Source organism: Phodopus roborovskii, unplaced genomic scaffold (genome assembly GCF_943737965.1).
Source record: "Phodopus roborovskii unplaced genomic scaffold, PHOROB, whole genome shotgun sequence".
In the NCBI taxonomy this organism is placed as follows: domain Eukaryota; kingdom Metazoa; phylum Chordata; class Mammalia; order Rodentia; family Cricetidae; genus Phodopus; species Phodopus roborovskii.
Window position 1 is genome coordinate 487601 of NW_026126599.1, and position 19900 is coordinate 507500.

At 52.4% G+C, this 19900-nt stretch overlaps 1 protein-coding gene across 2 annotated transcripts in view; it reads left to right on the forward strand.

Annotated features, from left to right (window-relative positions):
• The first annotated feature begins 1336 nt into the window (after nt 1-1336).
• LOC127237329 (TSC22 domain family protein 4) overlaps nt 1337-19900 on the forward strand; it is a 21530-nt gene continuing 2966 nt past the window's right edge. Inside the window, exons 1-5 of one of the 2 annotated variants that reach the window (XM_051205562.1) lie at nt 1337-1919; nt 2351-3364; nt 6184-6344; nt 12979-13027; nt 17511-17831. In XM_051205562.1, the coding sequence (XP_051061519.1) occupies nt 2621-3364; nt 6184-6344; nt 12979-13027; nt 17511-17831 (1275 nt within the window). In that variant the 5' untranslated portion in view covers nt 1337-1919; nt 2351-2620. Of the gene's footprint in view, nt 1920-2350; nt 3365-6183; nt 6345-12978; nt 13028-13321; nt 14014-17510; nt 17832-19900 lie in introns of those variants that run through there. The other variant, XM_051205561.1, reaches the window with a different exon arrangement.

Consider the following 19900-nt stretch of genomic DNA (forward strand, 5'->3'; position numbering starts at 1 on the left):
TTCATCTTCAGGTCTACCTACATGTCTAGCTGAGGGACAGATAAGGGTATAGATGAATGTATAGCAATACCTTTTCTGGGCTGAGGAGATGGCTCAGCAGGTAAAAGTCCTTGATGCACAAGCCTGAGTTCAAATCTTCAGCACCCGAGTAAAAAGCCAGGCATGGCCACATGAGCCTTTAGCCTCAGTGCTTGGGAAGCAGGCTGCCACAAAGCTATTCATTCAGCGAGAGACCCTGTCTCAGAGGAACAAGGTGTAGAGTGAGGAGGGCACCCAATGTGGTCCTTTAGTTAACAAACACAGGTGTGTGCAATTGCACACATGCCACACAGACATGTCTGTCCTAGCAACAGCCTTTTTGGGTATTCAGCTTCTCCCTTTTCTTATATGAGAAAGGGAATAATACTGTGTCAGAGATTGTATTTCAAAAGCAGGAAGAGCCTGGCAGTGGCGGGACAAACATTTAAGCCACCACTGGGGAGGCAGAGGCAGGTGGATCTCTGAATTCAAGGCCAGCCTGATCTACAGATCAAATTCCAGGACAGCTGGGGCTCATAGACAAACCCTGTCTGGAATCCATGCCCCCCTCCCCAAACAAAACAACATAACAAAACAGATGCAGGAACAAGACAGAGACGATGGCACAGTGGGTAAAGGCACTTGCTACCAAACCTGATGGCTGGTACTATTCTATCCTGGGACCTACATGGTGGAAGAACTGATTCCTACAAGTTGACCTCCAAATACGTGCGCGCGTGTGCGCGCGCGCGCGTACACACACACACACACACACACACGTAAAAATTCAAATACTGCAGCATATTCCGAGAAAAAAAATATTGGAGGGATGAAACACAACTCGGTAGACTGATAATTGACACAAGTCCATGATGGAGCACGTGGGCCTTCATTATTCTATTTCCTCTACTTTGGGGCATGTTTGAAAATTTTCATAACCAAGCACCCCCTTTTGAAAAAGAGTGGGGAGGGGGAGTTTTTCATGAGGTTTCAGTGAAAACCAGAGACGCTGAGACAATCACAGCCACTCGGTAACATTTACTAGGTGTTTATGGACCGCCAGGTACCCAGAACATGTCTGGCACGTTCCCTGCGACTCTTTTGGCGAGCCTGCAGACCAATGGCAGCAAAAGCCTACAAGTAAGGGAATCCCTGGCCTCCCGCAGGCTCCTCCTATTTTTCTCCGCCCGCCACGCCCCTCCTTCCGAGGAAGAGCAGGCTGGGTCCCGGCAGGTGTAGGGTTAAAGCAGCCAGTTTGGGGCCGCGGCAGCAGCAGCGGCAGCCGCGACAGCAGCAGCGGCAGCAACAGCAGCGAGCAGCAGCAGCAACTGTAGGCTGCGGCTGCGGCTGTGGCAGGCTTGGCTCCGGGCCAGCTGGCAGGGAGCCTCAGGAGGGAGGAGGGAGGAGGAAGAGGGGAAGGAGGAGGAGAGGAGCAGTGAGCAGGCCCGAGAAGGCAGGACTTCCTGGTGTGGGGGTTGTCAACAGCCCAGAAAGAGAGAGGCCGAGTCCGAGACAGAGACGAGCGGAGCTGAGGAGCCCAGAGTTACATCCAGTGGGGCCACGTGGGAGGAGTCTTGAGAGAGCCACTCGAGGGACCTGGAGCCAGCGGGGGGCTGAGCCGCCCCCTCCCACAGCGACCGGGAAGACCCGCCGAGTGTTAACCCGGGCGGCGCCTGAGCTCCACCGCCGACGCGCCGGTTTCTTCTCGCCTCAGCTGCAAACTTTCCACGGAGATGCCTCGCAGAGTGAGATGCGGACGCCCGAGAGCACTGGGTAGCCCTTGATTGCCGTCTGCCGTGGCCTGCATTGCCCAGGGGCCCAAGAGGCCCTAGGGAAAAAAGGACGTCTTTAGTCCCCGGGTCCTCTCCAGCCCAGCTCGGTGGCCGAGCGAGGCCCGAGAGGTAGGTAGGACTCCCGGGCTGGGCGGGGCGCTTAGCTTGGCGGGCACTGTGTAACCAGCGGTGGGAGAGCCGGATGGGGGTGGGGTGGGCTTGAGGCCCAGCAGAGGCCTCAGGGTGGCCCTTTCACGGGGGGAGCCCTTTGCCCCGGCCTTGGAGACCCGTGTTGGGGACGACTTTGGATTTCAAGCCAGAAATGTTCAACTTTGGGTCCCAGCTGCTTCTTCCTGTTATGGGTGCTTCGAATTGGGTCCCCTCTGCTCTGGTCTGTCATCTCTACTTGTCTCTAGTGGCTTTCTTTTTCCTCCCCCAGTTGGCTCCCCCGAGAGGAAGCCCCGGAGGTGGTTTGGCCCCTGCTTTTTTTTTTTTTTTTTTTTTTTGCTCACGTACACACACTCTCTCTCTCTTACTCTGTCCTCTCTTTTTTTTTCCAGTTTGCAAGCTCAGCTCTGCGCTCTCGGCAGCGACAGCAGCAGGAAAAACCTGCCTCTGCTCCCCCCCCTCGCCACCTCCCCTACCCTGTACTCCAGTCACTAACCAGGCACCCCCAGTTCCCACAAGGCCCTCCTGCCATGTCGGACCCAGACGTCCCCAGGGGCCCCGATGTCCCTGCCATGTGGCCCCCTTGTTCCAGAGGTGCCTGAGCCCCTCTTCAGGAGCCCAGCCCCTCCCCCACCCGAGCCTAGTCCGGAGCCCCAGGGACCATGAGTGGTGGTAAGAAGAAAAGTAGTTTTCAGATCACCAGCGTCACCACAGACTATGAGGGCCCAGGAAGCCCAGGGGCTTCGGATTCTCCTGCCCCACCGGCTCCCGCTGGACCCCCGCCCCGCCTCCCCAATGGGGAACCCAACCCTGATTCAGGGGGCAGGGGCACTCCCCGGAATGGCTCCCCGCCACCTGGAGCCCCTGCCTCCCGTTTCCGGGTGGTGAAGCTGCCCCAAGGCTTGGGAGAGCCTTATCGTCGAGGTCGGTGGACGTGTGTGGATGTTTACGAGAGAGACCTGGAGCCCCCAAGCTTCGGCCGGCTTCTGGAGGGAATTCGAGGGGCCTCAGGAGGCACCGGGGGCAGATCATTGGATTCTAGGTTGGAGCTGGCTAGCTTGGGCATAAGCACCCCTATCCCACAGCCAGGCCTGTCTCAGGGCCCCACCTCTTGGCTCCGCCCGCCCCCCACTTCTCCTGGACCACAGGCCCGCTCCTTCACAGGGGGGCTGGGCCAGCTGGCAGGGCCTGGCAAGGCCAAGGCGGAGACACCCCCACTGTCAGCCTCTCCACCCCAGCAACGTCCCCTGGGGCCTGGGACTGGAGATAGTGCCCAGCCTCTGCCCTCTCTGAGGGTAGACTTGGAATCTGGGAGTTCAGCGGCTGGCACCCCTCCACTGTCACGGAGAAGAGATGGAGCAGTTCGGCTGAGGATGGAGCTAGTTGGTCCAGAGGAGACGGGGAAGGTAAGAATGGGCTCCCGGTTCAGGGAAACCCTGGAAAGGGGGGTTGGGCTGAGACCTACTGTACCCAGTTGTTGTCTGACCAATATCCTGGGCCTCCTTGCCTCAATTTCTAGCCTGTCCTTCTCACCTCCTCTATCACCTCTGGATAAGGGCATGAGGTTCCTTTCGCTGTCAGCAATTTGTACACTGAAAACCTTTTCTTTCCCAGCCTTCCTTCCTTCCTTCCTTTCTCCCTTCCTTTCTTCTTTTCTTCCTTCCTTCCTCCCTCCCTCCCTTCCTTTCTTCCTCTTTCTTCCCTTCCTCTCTCTCTGTCTCTCTCTCTGGCCTTTAAATTGTTGCCCTTGGCCTTGACTGTTTTTATAAAGCCTGTGGCATATGTGGCCTGCCCACTTCAGCCTTTACCTCCTCTGGCTCCAGGTGATGAGGGTGGAGGCTTCAGCTGGGTGGCTGGCTAGGCCCTGCAGGGGAGGAGCTGGCAAGGTTTTGGGGCAGCCATAAAAGGTAGGCATTCCTTTGGGTCCTTATTCTCCCCACCAGCCACCAGCCCAGCCCCATTTTCTGCCTTATTGCAAAGCAGTTTCTCTGAGGAAGTGTGGTTGGAGGCACATATCACCCTTAGTCACCTCAGTACCCTGTACCCCGTCTTCTTCAGGAGTGACAGATGGGATGACCTCAGCAACGGTGTGGTGGGAGGTGGGGAAGCAGGAGAGAAGGGGTTAAATCCTCTTTCTGTTTCCTGTCTCCAAAAGAGGAAGCTGCCTGAAAGTCTGGGCTGGGGGCAGGATGCCTGGCTCCTCTGTGTGTGTGTGTGTGTGTGTGTGTGTGTGTGTGTGTGTGTTTGTAGGAGGTTGGGTTAGTGCTTAGGAATGGGAGAGTTGGATGTTTCTGCTGTGGAGAAAATAACACCTTGGCTGCCAGGAGGAGGCAGGGTGTGAGGATGAAGGCTCTCTGCCCCTTCCTGGCCATGGGCTCAAACCACAGTGTAAAAATATCTTGAGCCTGAGCCCTGTCAGAACTGGTCAGGACCAGCTCTCCCACCCTCTCCTGGCCTCCAGCTTACCATTCCATGGTTGAAATTGCCTATATTTTAAATTGTTTATTTATTTTTGCCTCCTGGATAAGCTGCTATTGCCTGGTCTTTGTCCCTAGACTCTCTGAGGGCAAGTTTGTCAGTGGCTCTTTGCCCGACTTTTGTTACATTATTTACTTAAATGTTTTTATTTACGTGTGAACGTGTGTGGGCACATGCATGCCTTGGTGTGCTTGTAGAGGTCAGAGGACAACTTGGGAGTCAGGTCAATCCTTCCACCGCATAGGTCTCGCCATGTGAGATCAAACTCAGCAAGCCCCTCTACTCCCTCAGCTGTCCCGAAGGCCCTCTTTTAAACCTGCCCGAGCCTCCCTTAGGTTTGTAGACCCTGCCTCTCTCCCCACAGTGTCCCCAGCCCCCCCCTTCCTTCCTCCCTCCCGATCTGCCCCGATCATTTCCTGTGTGCTTGTAACTGTCACTCCTTCCCTGCCTCAGAGTTTTGACTCTCTAATTCAGTCCCATGATCTCAGAAAGAGCTGAGGGAGGTTAGGAGGACAAGGGGTGAGTGGCGACTTTGTCCCTTTTCCCATGTCCCGTCTGTCCCTCTAACCACCGTCTACTCTGTTGGCTTTCCTGAGGTGGAGCCTCTCAGGGGCCCTCACAGAGGCTTCTTGTCCAGTTCCTGTCACCTCCACCCTTCTACAGCTGTCCCCAGCTGCTGCCTGTTGGGTTATATAGATCCACACCCAGGCTCCCCCTCCCCCTCCCATTTCACAGAGTTCACCCCCACCAAAAAGGCAGAGAAATCTTTGAATATCATCCCTACTCCTAGAAGTTTGAGAGGAGAGGCCACCTCTAGGGTGGGGGGGGGCGTGGAAAAGCTGTTTCTGAGGGCTCATTGATTCTGCAGACAGCCACAGAACAAACACACCTTCCAACAGGGGAGACACAAGAAATACTTTTAATTTTCAAATTGTACTAGATGCTATTAAAAAAAAAAAACCGTGAAACTGTTCAGTGGACTGGTAAACAGTGAGGAAGTGTCTGTAAGGAACTGACGTTTGAGTGACTTTAAGAAGGCATCTTACTGGGGGGATGGTGAAAGCAGGAGGATGGCAAGTTCAAGGCCAGCGTGGCCTACATAGCAAGTTCTGGGTCAGCTTGGGCTACAAAGTGAGATCTTGTCACAGAAAAGAAGGTTGGGGAGGGAGGGGCTCTGAGGTTGTAGCTCAGTTAGTATAGTGCTTGCATAAGCATGCGCAGAGCCAAGTTTGTCCCTAGCATCTTATAAACTGAGCGTGGTGGTACATGCTCAAAGCTCCAGCCTTGAGGAGATGGAGACAGTAGGTAGTTCGGAGTCATCCTCAGCTAGTCAATTTAAGGCCAGCCTGTGCTATAGGAGACCTTATTTCAAAGAAAGATAGTCACTGTCTACGTGCGGTGTCCTCTTGTTGAGTAAAGAATGAGTGTCCTTTTTGGTACCTCTTGTCTCACCATAACTCCCCTAGTCCCTGCCCTGTTTTTAGGAAGTCTCGAAGAGGGGAGGGCTCTAGGGCTAGGAAGAAATGGGAGTGGTGGAAAGGGAAGAAGACACCCAGATAACAGCAAATTGTAATATGGTGGACCCCCCAACACTGAATTACATCCCTACTGTCTCCCCCATTTTACTCCTTTCTATTCAGTTCTGGGGGTGAAACCCATTGTATCTGCTAGGCAAGCGCTCAGCCAGCTGAGCTGTGTCCCTAGCCCTCACCCCATGTGATCATGGTTCCCGCTTCTCTGCCTCCAGGTGGCTTCGATCGACTCTCGCCCCAACTCCCCAGCCCTCTACTTCGATGCCAGCCTGGTCCACAAGTCTCCAGACCCCTTTGGAGCCGCAGCAGCCCAGAGTCTCAGCCTGGCTCGTTCCATGTTGGCCATCAGTGGTCACCTGGACAGTGATGATGATAGGTAGGTGGGCTCTTACCGAGTTGTGTGAGACATGAGGGTGACACCCAGTGTCACCTTTACGACTCTGCCTGGTGTATATCCCTGTCCCTAGATGATGAATTTGGAAAAGGGACTTGGTAAACAGACCTAGCAGGGGTATAATCACTGGGTGAAGTTCGCTTAGGACCCACTCCCTTTCTGTGGAGAGAGCTGGGTGGGACTCCTTGGCTCAGGATTGTTAAGTCAGACTTTCTGAGTTAGAAGGGAGTCATTGTTGTCCGGTTTGAGAGCTCTTGCAGACCTAGAGGCTCCTGCAGACCTAGAGGTCACTTGCCAGCCTCAGGAATCCAATCCATTGGCACGTGTGCTGGAGACAAGAATAGAAAACGGGACCAGGCGGTGGGGGCATACGCCTTTAGTCCTAGCACTTGGGAGGCAGAGACTTCCAAGGCCAGCCTGGTCTACAGAGCAAGTTCCAGGACAGCTAGTGCTATATAATGAGATCCTGTCTCACAAGACAACAACAAAATAATAGAAAATGGAGAGGGGGCTGGCGATGCGGCTTAGCAGCTTTGCCTGCATAAGGCCTTGGGTTCAATCCCCTAGGCTGCATAAACCCCCTTGGGGCCAGTATAGACTATATCATATCCTCTCAAACAAATAAAAATAGAATGAATAGGTATTTGGTACCTTCCCCATCTGCATCTCCCTTTGCTCCCATCACCGAGGGGAAAATGATGGTTTAGGGTCCTCCAGGACTGTGAATGACATCCTTATAAATCACTCAGACTACATTAGAGCCCAAGAGTATCTAGTACCAAGAAAGCGTTGCCTGTCCAGTGTGGCTAGGTGCACACCTGTGATCTGGAAGCTGGGGAAGCTGAGGCAAGAGGATCACCATGGGTTTAAAAACAGCCTGGAGCAGGGTGTGGTAGTGCAAGCCTTTAATTGCAGTGACTGGGGGGGGGGGGTGAATCTCTGTGTGTTTGAGGCCAGCCTTGTCTACAGGATAAGTTCTAATACAGCCAGGTCTGCACTCTATCCCCCAAACAAACAAAACAAAAAACCCAGAGCTGGGCCATGGTGGTGCACACCTTTAGTCTCAGCACTCAGGAGGCAGAGGCAGGCAGATCTCTGAGTTGGAGGCCAGCCTAGACTGCAGAATGAGTTCTAGGACAGCCAGGGCTACACAGAAAACCTGTCTCAACAAATAGAAAAACCCCAACTCAAAACAAACCAGCCTGAGTTACATAGTGCATTCCAGAGCGGCTTAAACTGCAGAGTGCCACCCTGTCTCAACAGAGCAGAACAACAACAAATTGTATGTTGTGGTCTGAGAGTGTAGCTTAGTTGGTAGAGAACGGGCCTGGCGTGTGTGAAGCTCAGGATTCCCAGCATAGCCTAGGTTGGTAGTGCATGTTTTATAATCCCAGCACTGGGGTAGTGGTGGAGGCAAGAATATCACAACTTCAAGGTCATACTCAACTGCCTAACAACTTCAGGGGCCAGTCTAGGATATATGAAACCATGTCCAAGAAGAGGAAGGGAAAGAAAGTGGGAGGGAAGAAGGAATTGTTTTAAAGTTCCTTCCTCTGGGAGGATGTGACCAACAGGCCTAGAAGAGCATGGGGACCAAATTCTCCCACAGCATGCCTGGTGAGAAAGGGGCAGCAGAGAAGGGCAGTTCTACTGGCCTTGCTTACTAGGCGTGAATGCCTCATTTGGTGGCAGGCTTTTACTTTAAATATTCATAGAAATGTTGGCCAAGTCAGACAGCTAGGAGCTTGGGACAAGAGCTAGCAAGCTTCCAATTTTATTGGAGGGAGAGGTGTCACTTCCTGCTGGAGGCCCTTGAAGGGAGGGACTTCCTGTTGGAAAGGAAATGAGGAGTGGTACTAAATGGAGTGAGTGTCTTCGGGCAACCTATTGCAGGCGCAGATCTTTCCTTCTCAGGTGCTACCATGTTCTGGAATTAGACCCAGGCCCGGAACAGAAAAGAGGCGTGAGGCATAGTGAAAGTTGGGACCATAAGGGAAAGGAGAAAGGGGTGTGGCCAGGAACATGTGAACCGGAGGATAAGGGGCTGGTGCTAGGCCTGGCAGGGCAAGTCAGGGTAGCTTCTAAACTGCCTTCCAGCTGGCTCTCAGGAATGTGTGAAGTGTGAGGTCAGCCAGGGCCAGAGAGTCACCTGCCCCCCCATCTGATGTTATTCTCAGCACTCTCCACCCCTTCCCCCCCATTTGGGAAGTCCCCTGGCAAGAAGGCCCCATGTCCTACCCCTTTCTCAGCCTAGCCTCCAGCTTCCTCTGTCACAAAGAGTCCCACCTGGGAAGCCTCCCTAGTGCCATTCTTTTGACTGGTCCCCTCCTCCCCCTCTCTGTCCCACCCCCTCTGCACGCCCTAGTCTGACCGGTTGCTCCCAGCCTCCACATTAGTCTTCCAACCTTGAAGGCTCTGGGGCTTTGGCCCAACCCAGCCCCTCATGCCTCACCCTGCTGGGCCAGCGGGTTTGGGTTGGGCCATCCTTCACCCCTAGGAATGGGGCGCATAGACCCCGCCTCACATGTCTGATGTGTCTCCTGGAGCTAGAAGGAGCCCAGGGTTCCAAGTGGCACGAGATTTCCCTTTTGAGAGGGGAAAAATGGGTTGTGGTGTTAAGTACCAGAGTACCAAGTCGAGCTGGGGGTGCCTTCCCAGTGCTTATGTTGGGAATGGTATGGGAATATAGGGTACTAATGAATTCCAATTCTGGTTGGAAGTTCTGGGATCCCATACTGGGTGTGAGATACCTGATTGTGTGGGCAGATGCCTAGCTAGTGGTTCAGGACTGCATAGGAAATGAACCCCAGAGACTTTGGGCAGAAAAGCCACATTATCTTGTCTAATGTTTCCCTTTGGGTCCAGTGCTTGCTTGTTTTTGTTTGCTTTTTCTCCTTTTGCTCTTATTTTTGTGATACTGGTGATTGAAGACCTCACAGATATGGTTGTGGCATAGCCTACCACCAGGCTACACACCAAAGCCCCACCATACCCTTTTCCCCTGTGTTTTTGTTTTTGACTTTTAGACAGGGTCTCACTAAGTTGTGGGGCAGGCCTTGAACTTCCCGACCTCTTACCTCAGCTTCCCGAGGAGCTGAGGTGACAGACATGCCCCCACCAGCCCTCTCCAGTGCGATCCCTTTGCATGTATGCATTCATTCGTGTGCACGTGAGTGTGTGTGTGTGTGGTTTCTCATTGGCCTGTGTCCCGTCGAATCAGCCAGTTTGGCTGACAAGGAAGACCTATGGATTCTTCTGTGTCTGTCCGTCCCAGAGATGAGATTGTAACCATGTGCCGCTGCCCCTGTTTGTTTGTTTGTTTTGTTTTACTCGAGTCCTGGGGCTCAAACTCAAACCTTTATGCTTATGGCACAAGCATTTTATCCACTGAGCCATGTCCCCACCCCTGCTAACTTAAGTTTTTCATGCATTTGTGAATGTGTGTGTATGCATACATGTTAGCATGTATGTGTGCCACTGTAGAGGTAAAGGTCAGAGGTCAGAGAACAGTTTGTGGGAGTCTGTTTTCTCCTTCTACCCTGTAGGTCCTGATGGTCCAACTCAGGTCATTATGCTCTGTGGGAAGTGCCTTTATCCCCTGAGCCATCTGGGTGGTCCCTCCTCATGCCTACCTCATGAATTGTAAAAGCAGTCCCACGGTTCCTCGCTTTCCAGATGAAACAGTGTGACTCCCAAGAGAAAAGGGTTTAGAAATGTTGCAGTGGACCTGGGTCTCTTCTGTTGGGATGTGCGTGTCCCAAGATAATAGGAGGTGGCAATGGTCCTTAGGGTGTCCTTTTGCTAAGACAGGCAGGGGCAGCTTGGTGGCTGGGGCAAGGAGCCAGCCCCTCACCTTCCCTGGCCCAGGCACCGCAGAATCAGATCTGGGAGAGAGTGTAGACAGGATGACTGGATACCACTCTCTTGGCTTCGGGCCCAGCCTCTGAATGCTCCCAGAACATATGTGGGGAGCTAAGCTGGCCGATAACCCCGGATCCGAACGTCCCCACTCTTGACAGATATGTCACCCTGATTCTCACGTTGAAGACAGTCTCAAGAGGTGCCCTCTTCCCAGGGGTCCTGCAAGCTGGCTGTTTCAGTTACGTTGAGCACTGGACAGCCCCCAGGGGGCACCATTTCCACTTGCCGCTATGGCCTGGCCCATGTTGGAAATTGTGACAGTGGCAATAAGTGTCTTGGGAAAGGGGCTTTCATTCTCATTCACACAAAGCTGCGTCTGGGCCTGTGGGGCTTTCCCATCCTGCTCCCAGCCTTACCCAAGAATTCCAGTGTAGGGCTTCCCAGCCCCTCACTCGGCTAATGAGAGGAAAGGGTTAGCTTGCCAGAGCCTCCATCCCTTCAAGTTGTTAGGACTAGAATGTCATAGGGGAAGCGCTTTCAAAAACTCCTGAGCTAGACAAACAGAAGATAGCCGTCAGTCAGCCAACAAATGTTGGTTGTTGTATTATTCTTTTATTTCTGGCAAGGATAGAAGATTTAACTTGGCATCTCTGCCTGAGTGTTCGCCAAGCAGGGCTGACACTTCTATTCTGGTACATCTGTCCGTCTTTGGTTCTCTGTATTGGAAGAAGGGTGTTTAATTCTGGAGCCTACTCTCCTCCCAGGTACTGTGGATTGAAGTGGCTTGAAACAGATTTGACTAGCTAGTTGGTCCAATCCCCCTCTCCATTGTGTGTGTGGACTCGTGTGAGTATGTATGCTTGCACACTCGTGTGTGTTCAAATACAACATGGCAGGCTTGTGGAGATCAGAGGATAACTTGGGGAAGTCCGTTCTTGCTTTCCACCGTGTAGGTTCTGGGAATGGAACTCAGTTTGTCAGGATTAGTGGCAAGAGCCTTTGCCCATTCTTACACATGTCCTCTGTGTCTTTGGGGGATCCAGGTATCCTTAGTCACTAATATTCTGCTCTTTCTAACCCGGTCACCCCCTTGGTTGTCCTACCTGTCAGCACCTCCTGCACTCCGAGCTTGGCCAGGAAATGGAAAATTCCCAGCTCCCTTTCTGACAGCAGGGCCTCATGCAAGGGTCACCTTGGACTTAGTATAGATCCCCCTGTAGGAAAGCACGTTGGAGTTGACAGCCAGTGTGGGAGGGACTAAAGAGAGCCAGCCATCTGGGAATGAAACAAAGTGTTTCTGGGAGGAAACAGGGCTGGCTGGAGACCCCTGTGCCCCAGGGAAAGCAGGAGGGAGGCTTAGGTAACTGAACAAGAGCCTGCCTTCCCATCTCTGGTGGCCAAAGAGGAGACATTGGAGGCTGGAGCAGGCCAAGGGGACCCTAGTAAGTCCTGGGTGACCAGAGGGGCTTGAGTGAGAACTAGACTTTTTATCCTGGTGCCAGTCAGGAGCCTGAGCCCTGGGGCATTTGAACCAGGCATGAGTTGCCCTCTGGTGGCCACTGAATAAACTGCAACCAGAACTGACTGATTTAAGTCTCAGCTTCACTACCAGTGTCCCATGTTCAACCTCACCTTTTTTTTTTGTGACCCCTTTCAAAATCTCCACATCCGAGTCTTAGATGCTGTACAGGCTGCCTTCGATTTATAGGCTTCCTAGCATGGGGGCGGGGGTCTGTTGCTATGGAAACCATCCCTAATTCTTCACTGAAGGAAGTGGCGGACCCTTTGTCCCAGGTTGCAAGAGCCACCTAGGATGTATCATTTTTGATTTGGTGGGGTGTGCTCATAAATACATCTGTCCACACCCACACCCCACCTCTGTTGTCTGTTCCCTTTCCCTGAGGGAAAGCTGAGGGAGGCCATGGGTTACCCAGACAGGACAGGACAGGAAGAAGGCGTAGGTAGGGGCCAGGCCTCCTAGCCCTCACCTTCGAGCCCCTCCCCAGGCCAGCCCTCTTGCCCCATAGCCCCTCCCCCACACAGGGGTTACCAGCTGACCTCACCTCCCCTTCCCCCCCAATCTGGGAGAGGTGCCAGGGTGAGAAGGGGACACTGGCACAGACCATGTGTGTCTGGGAATTCCCGCCCACTGTGGAGCCAAGGGAGGGGGGGTCCCCGTGTCCCTGAGGAACCAATAGCAGCTGCGGCTTGCCCTGAGGGGGAGGGCAGGGTGTATATCTCTCAGGCCAGCTCTTGGTAGGTCCTGACTCTTCTCTGCCTGCCTGGCATCCACAGACGGCACGCTGCCCAGGGGGGCTCTGAGCCCCCCAGGCATTCCCTCTGACACAGCCCTTTGGTTGGGAGTGGATACTGCTGATCCTTACCTCAGGAATGTCCCAGCCAGGGGTCTCTGTGAAGTCCTTGGTGTCATCGTATGAGACTCGAGTGGTGGGGATGGCACCAGGGGCACCCCGGAAAAGGGGCTGCATGTCTTCCCCATGTTCCCCACGGGGGTCATCCCCCATCCGAGGGGCAATGGGCCCTCCCCCCCAGGGCCTGGGGGCGCCTGGGCCGCGACCTTCATCCCAACGGGGGATGGATAAAAGCCTCCTCCCTCTGATTCTCTACTGCCACAGGTACCGTGGGTGCGGGGTGGGTGTAGGCTGGGTGTGTAGAGCAAGGCGCACCTGGCAGGCAGTGGCAGAGCTGACTTGGCCCTCCTCCTCACTTGCATCTCTCCCCCGTGTCTCTCCAGTGGTTCCGGAAGCCTGGTTGGCATTGACAACAAGATTGAACAAGCCATGGTAAGGAAGATACGTGTGTCCTGGGGGCCCGTGAGCGGTCCCTCTCTCCATCTCTCTTCTCCCATTACTCAGGAATGCAGACTCTTGATGTCACCCTCCATCTCCCGTTCAGCTTTGGCTTCCTTAACCTCTGTGCTCTGTCCCTGTATGTGAGTCCTGTCTGTCATCCTGTGGCCCCTGTGCTCTCCCTGTCCTGCTTTTCCTTTACCCTCTGTCCCCTCCCGTGGTTGTCTCATAACTGCTCCCTCGAGGTGGCCTGGGGGTGCTGATGGTTTATTTGTCCCCGGGGTCCAGGACTTGGTGAAGTCTCACCTCATGTTTGCTGTGCGAGAAGAGGTAGAGGTACTGAAGGAGCAGATCCGAGACCTGGCTGAGAGGAATGCTGCATTGGAGCAGGAGAATGGACTGCTGCGTGCCCTGGCCAGCCCGGAGCAGCTGGCCCAGCTGCCATCCTCGGGACTTGCACGGCTCGGGCCCTCTGCACCCAATGGGCCCTCCATCTGAACCTCCTTTCCCTCACAATGTGCCTTGGGGGGCTGCCACTGGCTGCTGGGCCTTGTGCCAGCCGCCTGCCCCCTATCCTATGTAGCTTTAATACCCACACCCAGCCCCAACGGCCAGGGGTGGGAGTTGAAGGCTCAATATGGGCCTGCCCTTCCCACCTGGTCTCCCCAAAGTCCCCAGGTCTTTCTGGAAGAGGGAAAACTCAGGAGAGGGTGCTTATCTGGGGCCCCTCATCCATGAAAGAAACCAGTCCCACCTCCTTCTCTAGGTATCAGGGTTCTGGGACCTCCACCCCCAGCAGTAGATGGCCTGGAAAGATTTGGAGGTGACCTGGCAGGTCCCACCCCCCCCACCCTGTCCCCTGCAAGCGCCCCCTCTCCTCTGCCCAGGGGAGGGTGATTGGACAGTATCTTCAACTTCTGGGATTCAGGTTGTTGTTAAAATAATAATTATAATTAAAAAAAAATCTGAAGAAACTTGAATATGGAGGTTGATGTGGTGTTGCTTGTGTGCAGACCTGCCCCCCCCCATCCCTCCAACCCCACTTTGTCCCAAACACACACAGTTTCCCTGAAGATCCCAGGTCCACACTGGAGAAAGTAGCTGAAAACTGGTGCATGGTCCCTGGAAAGGCCTGGCAGGCTGGCTTAAGGAAAGAGGTAGGGGGCGGTGTCTACCCACGTGCTGGTGGTTGGTGGAGTGAGGGGGGGTTAACAATGAAGTCTTTGGTGAGTGTGAGGATCCACCCCCAGCTTCCCAATGTGTCCCCTCTTGTGGGCTGGATCCGGGTGGCTGCTTGGAGGCAGGGCAGGGAACCTTGAATGGGCCCCTTGTCTTAAGGCTGGGTGTGGGCCAGGCTCTTTGGGCACATGGTGCCCTTGCCAGGCCTGGCAGTCCGCCTTGCCTTTCACCCCACCCCTGGCTGGATGAGCACTCGGCCCAGTGGGTGAGCAGGCTCCTCCCGGACAGCACAGCCTGGCCTTCTATCCGAGAGACAGAGGCAGCCAAGGAGAAGGATCTCATCTAGTGGAGAAAATGGCAATAGCAGTTAGAGCCTTGAGGAAGAATGTCTTATCACTGGGGATTAAGGAGAAAGGACCACTAGAGGCCTTAAGTCCTTGGCAGCCCAACTGGATTGGACCCTGTATCTTCTTTTAGAGTGGTGTGGTGGTTGAAAATGGGGTCTCGTGTAGCCCAGCCTGGCTTCAAACTTACTATATAGTTGAGGATGATCTTGAACGCCTGCCTGCTCCTGTGTGCTGGGGTTACAGGTGTTCACCCCCGTGCTCAGCTTTGGCCCTTGTTTGACAGGCTCCTCTTGTGTCCACTGCCGTGGCTGCCAGGCTAGCTGCCCTGCTCTGGCTCTCACCTCTCGGTCCCTTCTAGGAGCACTGGTGTTGCAAACACGTGTGCTACCGTCTCTGTGGGTGCTTTACCCACTGAGTCGTCCCCCTTTGTCGTTTCCACGTTGGCTGTCATTTACCCCATGATGGCCTTGAACCCACTATGTAGCCAAGGCTGACTTTGAATAGTATCTGTGTGCACATGCATGTGAGGGTGTGTACACATGCATGTGGAGGCCGAAACTTAACCTTGAGTGTCTTTTTCAACCACTTCCCATAGTTTTTTGTTTGTTTTGAAACAGGGTTTCTTTCTCTGTACAGCCCTGATTGTCCAAAAACTCTAGATCAGCAGGCTGGCTTCGAATTCAGAGATCTTCCTGCCTCTACCTCCCCAGTACTGGGATTAAAGGTGTTTGCGGCCATGCCTGGCCCACAGTATTTTTTGAGATAAGCCCTCTCATTGGAGCTGGTGCAGACTGAGCTAGACTGGCCCGCAAGTCCTAGGACTTCTTTTGTCTCTGTTTCCCTAACCCTATTACAGACAAGCCCTGCAGGAGGGTGTTGGGGACCCAAACTCAGGTCCTCCTGTTTGTGTGGTCTAACAGCCATTGCCTCATCTCCCGAGTGCTAGGATTCTGGGCATATGCCACCATCGTGCCTATTTCAAATCCATGTTGTAGAAAATCTATTTTAAGGCGTGTTACATTTGTTTAAGCTGTGGAATATTTGTTTAATGATGCAAAGATGTGTTTCATTCTTTTATGTTTCCTTTGTTTAATTCTGTGAAGCTGTGTTACTGTGCCTGTCTAAAACACCTGATGGTCCAATGAAGAGCTGAATGGCCAATAGTGAAGCAGGAGAAAGGATAGGCGGGGCCAGCAGGCAGAGAATAAGAAGGAGAAATCTGGAAGGACAAAAATCAAGGAGCAAGAGTGAACGAGGAGAGGAGGGCATCAGGGCCAACCACACACCCAACCATGGAGTAAGACATACAGAAGGAAGGGAAAGAAAAAGCTCAGAAGCAAGAGGGAGATGGGATAATTTAAGAAAAGGGCTGGAGAGATGGCTCAGTGGTTAAGAATGATGTCTCTTCTACCAGAGGTCCCAAGTTCAATTCCCAGCGACCATATGATAGCTCATAATCCTCTGTAATGAGATCTGGTTCCCTTTTCTGGCTTGTAGGCATACATGCAGATGGAACACTGTAAACATAATAAACAAATCTTTGTTGTTGTTCTTCTTCATTTGTTTTAAAGACACTTTCTCTGTGTAGCTTTGGATTCTGTCCTGGAACTAGCTCAGTAGACCAGGCTGGCCTCAAACTCACAGAGATCCTCCTGCCTCTGCCTCTGGAATGCTGGGATTAAAGGCGTGTGCCACCACTGCCCATTTCTAAATAAATCTTAAAAAAAAAAAAATAAAAGCTGGCAAGCACCAAGCAAGCTAAGGCAAGGCATTTAGAGGAAATAATAAGCCTCCATGTGTGTGATTCATTTGGGAGCTGGGTGCCAGGAGCCCCCAAAGCCAAAAGAATAAAAAGAGCAGAAAAACAACCAACAACAAATCCAGTTTTTTTTTTTTTAATTTTATCTTTGTGTGTATGGTTGTTTTAGTTGCATGTATGTCTACACCATGTGAATGCAGGAAAGGATGCAGCATTCCCCAGAACAGGAGTTATAGGTGGTTGTAAACTAGTATGTGGGTCCTGCAGCTAGAACCTGGGTCCTCTGGAAGGAGCAGCAAGTGCTTTTAAAGGCTGAGCCATCTCTCCAGCCCCCCTCAAATCCAGCTGTTGTGGATCTTGTACTCATTATCCATAACACTTATTAGAATTAACTGTTGTAATGATTAGCAAAATCCCCAGATGATATATCTGGGCACTTGTCAATGTCAATTTCACTATCCTGGATCTTGGGCCAGAAGGGACAAGGCCATCAATGATTGGCTCTGAAGATCTTGGAAGGTCCTGGGGGGGTTGGGATGAGACAGCTCTCACAATGATCTAGAACCCTCGCTCACTCCAAGTTCTCATCCACTTTGACTCCTCTCCCTGTCCCAGGGAGGGGAGGAAGGGCCTGGCATGAGCCACTGAGGGGCACACCTCCTTTGGATTTCTTATTTCTTCCTTCGACACTGTGCTTGAAGCTCCTCAGTATCCACAAATCTTCTCCGGTGGCAACCACAGCCTTTCCCTTCTATATGGACTCGTGGTGTCTGGAGAGATGACCATGGTCAGGAGGTTCTTGAAATGGGTTAGGCGGATTTGGCGAAAGATGACCGGCTGGGTGAGTTCCACGAACACCACATAGTCACGAGATGGGCGTTCTGGTCATGACATCTGGGCCTTAGTAACCCTTACCACTTTGTCCCTCCTGCTCGGTCTCTTGTGGCTAACCAAGACAGGGCAGGAAGTGTGAGGGTTTAAGGGGACTAGGGAGGAGCTTGGGACACAATGGTGGGACAGTCCCCCCCAGCTTCATTGTCTTTACCGCAGGAAAGGCTCTCTCTCTCCCTGTCATATTTGTCTTGTCAGCAAGCAACTTTTGGGAATTGGTTTCCTCCTCAAATTGTCAGGCCTTCCTGGCAGGAGTTTTCACCCACTGAGCTGTCTAGCCTGCCCTATGTTTATTTCTTAGGTCCTGTTCTGGAAATGTAAAGCCAAGCCAAGCATGTCCGAGCAGCCCAAGAAACATCCATTGAAGGAAGTGGAGACTTCCATGGACTTTGACACTATAAAGATGGCCAAGCCACACAAAGAGTCCAAGGTCTCTGACCTGGATGTGTGCCCACGGGTGCTCGAATCCAGTATGTTGGCCACTGTCAAGGAAAGGCCCGCTGTGCACCGTGAGAGTCATGAGACTCGCTCCCTGATGCGGATGTCCCAGACCGTAGTCCACTCAGTTTCCACGTTGATGTTCTCAGCTCTGCAGTCTGGCTGGCGATTGTGTAGGTGGAAGGTGAGTACCATTCCTCTCTCCGTTCCTTCCTCCATCACTATTTTTTTTTTTTTTTGAGACAGGGTTTTGTGTAGCCCAGGCTTGCCTTGAACTTGCTACATAGCTGAGAGCCAGAAATTCCTATTTAAATTTATTTCTGATTATCTTTTCAAATGTTATTTCTGTGTATAATGTGTATTCCTGCTTGTCTGTATAGGCCCACAATTGTGCAATTGTCCAAAGGGACCATACAAGACTGTCAACCTCTGGAATTTGGAGTTACAGGTGGCTGTGAGCTGCCTGGGATGGGTGCTGGGTCTTCTGCAAGAATAGCAGATGTTTATAACTGCTAAGCTCTCTCTCCAGCCCCAAGATTTTTATTCTGTTTATTTATTTTAGTGGGTTTTTTTGAGACAGGTTCTCACCATGTACCCTGGCTGGCCTTGAACTCACAGAGATCCTCTTACCTCTGCCTCCTGAGTGCTGGGGTTAAAAGTTATACCACTAAGCCCCAATCCCAAATTTCTTTCCTTTTCTTTTTTAAAAAACTCTGCTGTGTGTATGAGTGTAGCCACGCCTGTGGAGCACGCTTGTGTAGCACACTTGTGGAGACTGGAGGACAGCCTTGGGCATCAGTCTTTTCCAGTTTATTTTACTATATTTTCACTTACGTGTATGCAGGTACCCATGGAGGCCAGGGGAGGGAGTCAGAGCCCTTGTAACTGGAGTTACAGGCAGTTGTGAGCCTTCTGCTGTGGGTGCTGGGAACTGAACCCCCGTCCTCTGCAAGAGCAGTGAGTGTTGCTAACCCCTGAGCCATCTCTCTAGGCCCTCCACAGGGTCTCTGGTCACTATTGTAGATGACAGTCTTCCTGTCCTGAGAGTCTCTGGGGATTCCCCTGTGCTCTCCCATTTCACCCTGGGGTGCCGGGATTATAGATGATAACACGTGCTACGATCCCAGTTTTGTTTTGTCTTGTTTCGGTCCCAGTGTATAACAGGTTTTTGAGGATCTGAACTTAGGTGCTCAAGTTTGCACAGCTAACACTTGACCAATTGATCTAGCTATCTTTCCAGGCCTTGAACTCCTCATCCTCCTGCCTCCATCTCCTCAGCGTTGGGATTACTGGCAAGTACTACCCAGGGCTTCATGAAAACTAGGCAAGTGCTCTACCAACTGAGCTACGTCTCCAGCTCCTCCATGCCCTTGTTTGGGCATTTGCCGTACCTCTTCCGTTGTGAAGTGCTGAAAAGATGACAGAGAGAAATGTTTGCCCAGACCAGGGAGGCTGCAGACAGGGTATCAGGTCATGTTGGTTTCATACCCTCAGGGAGTGGTGTTGCAGGTAGAGAGGACTTGGGTACCAAAGGAGGGGATCCTATGAAGAACTGGGCTTGGTGCATTCATGTCTGCTTGCATAGATGAAGAGATGGGGAAACTGAGGCCTGAACGAGTTTTCTGGGCTTGGTGAAAATTAAGGGGAAGTGGGGGGGGGGGTAGGGCTGTTCCAGAAGGGAGAATAGCAAGCGTGTGTGGGTGAGGGTGGGGGGAGGGGGAGAGGGAGTTGCCTATGTTATGGGAGAGAATACAGTGATCTTTGAGTCAAGAACTTACTTCTTGTGTAAGGCAGGGTAGATGGCCAGGTTGTAGAATTTGAATTTGGCTCTGAGAACGAGAGCCTTGGAGATATCTAAGCAGGTGACACAGTCATTTTATATTTCTTTTTTAAGTTTTCTGAGACAAGGTCTCCTACAGGCTGATCTCAAAGTTACTATGTAGTTTATTATAGCCTTGACTTCCTGATCCTCTTGGTACCAGTGCCCCCCACCCCCACCCGGAGTCCTGGGGTTATAGGTGTGTACCACCCACACCCAGTTTATGTGGTACAGGGGATGAAACCTAGGGCTTTGTGTTTGTTACACAAGCACTCTACCAACCGAGCCACATTCCTGCTTTCTCTATACCATTATTAAAATAAAATATAAAACCCAGGCATTGGTGGTGTACATATTTGTTTGTTTTTTGTCTTTGTTTTTGTTTTGCTTTTTTGGAGACAGGGTTTCTTTATAGCTTTGGGGCCTGTCCTGGA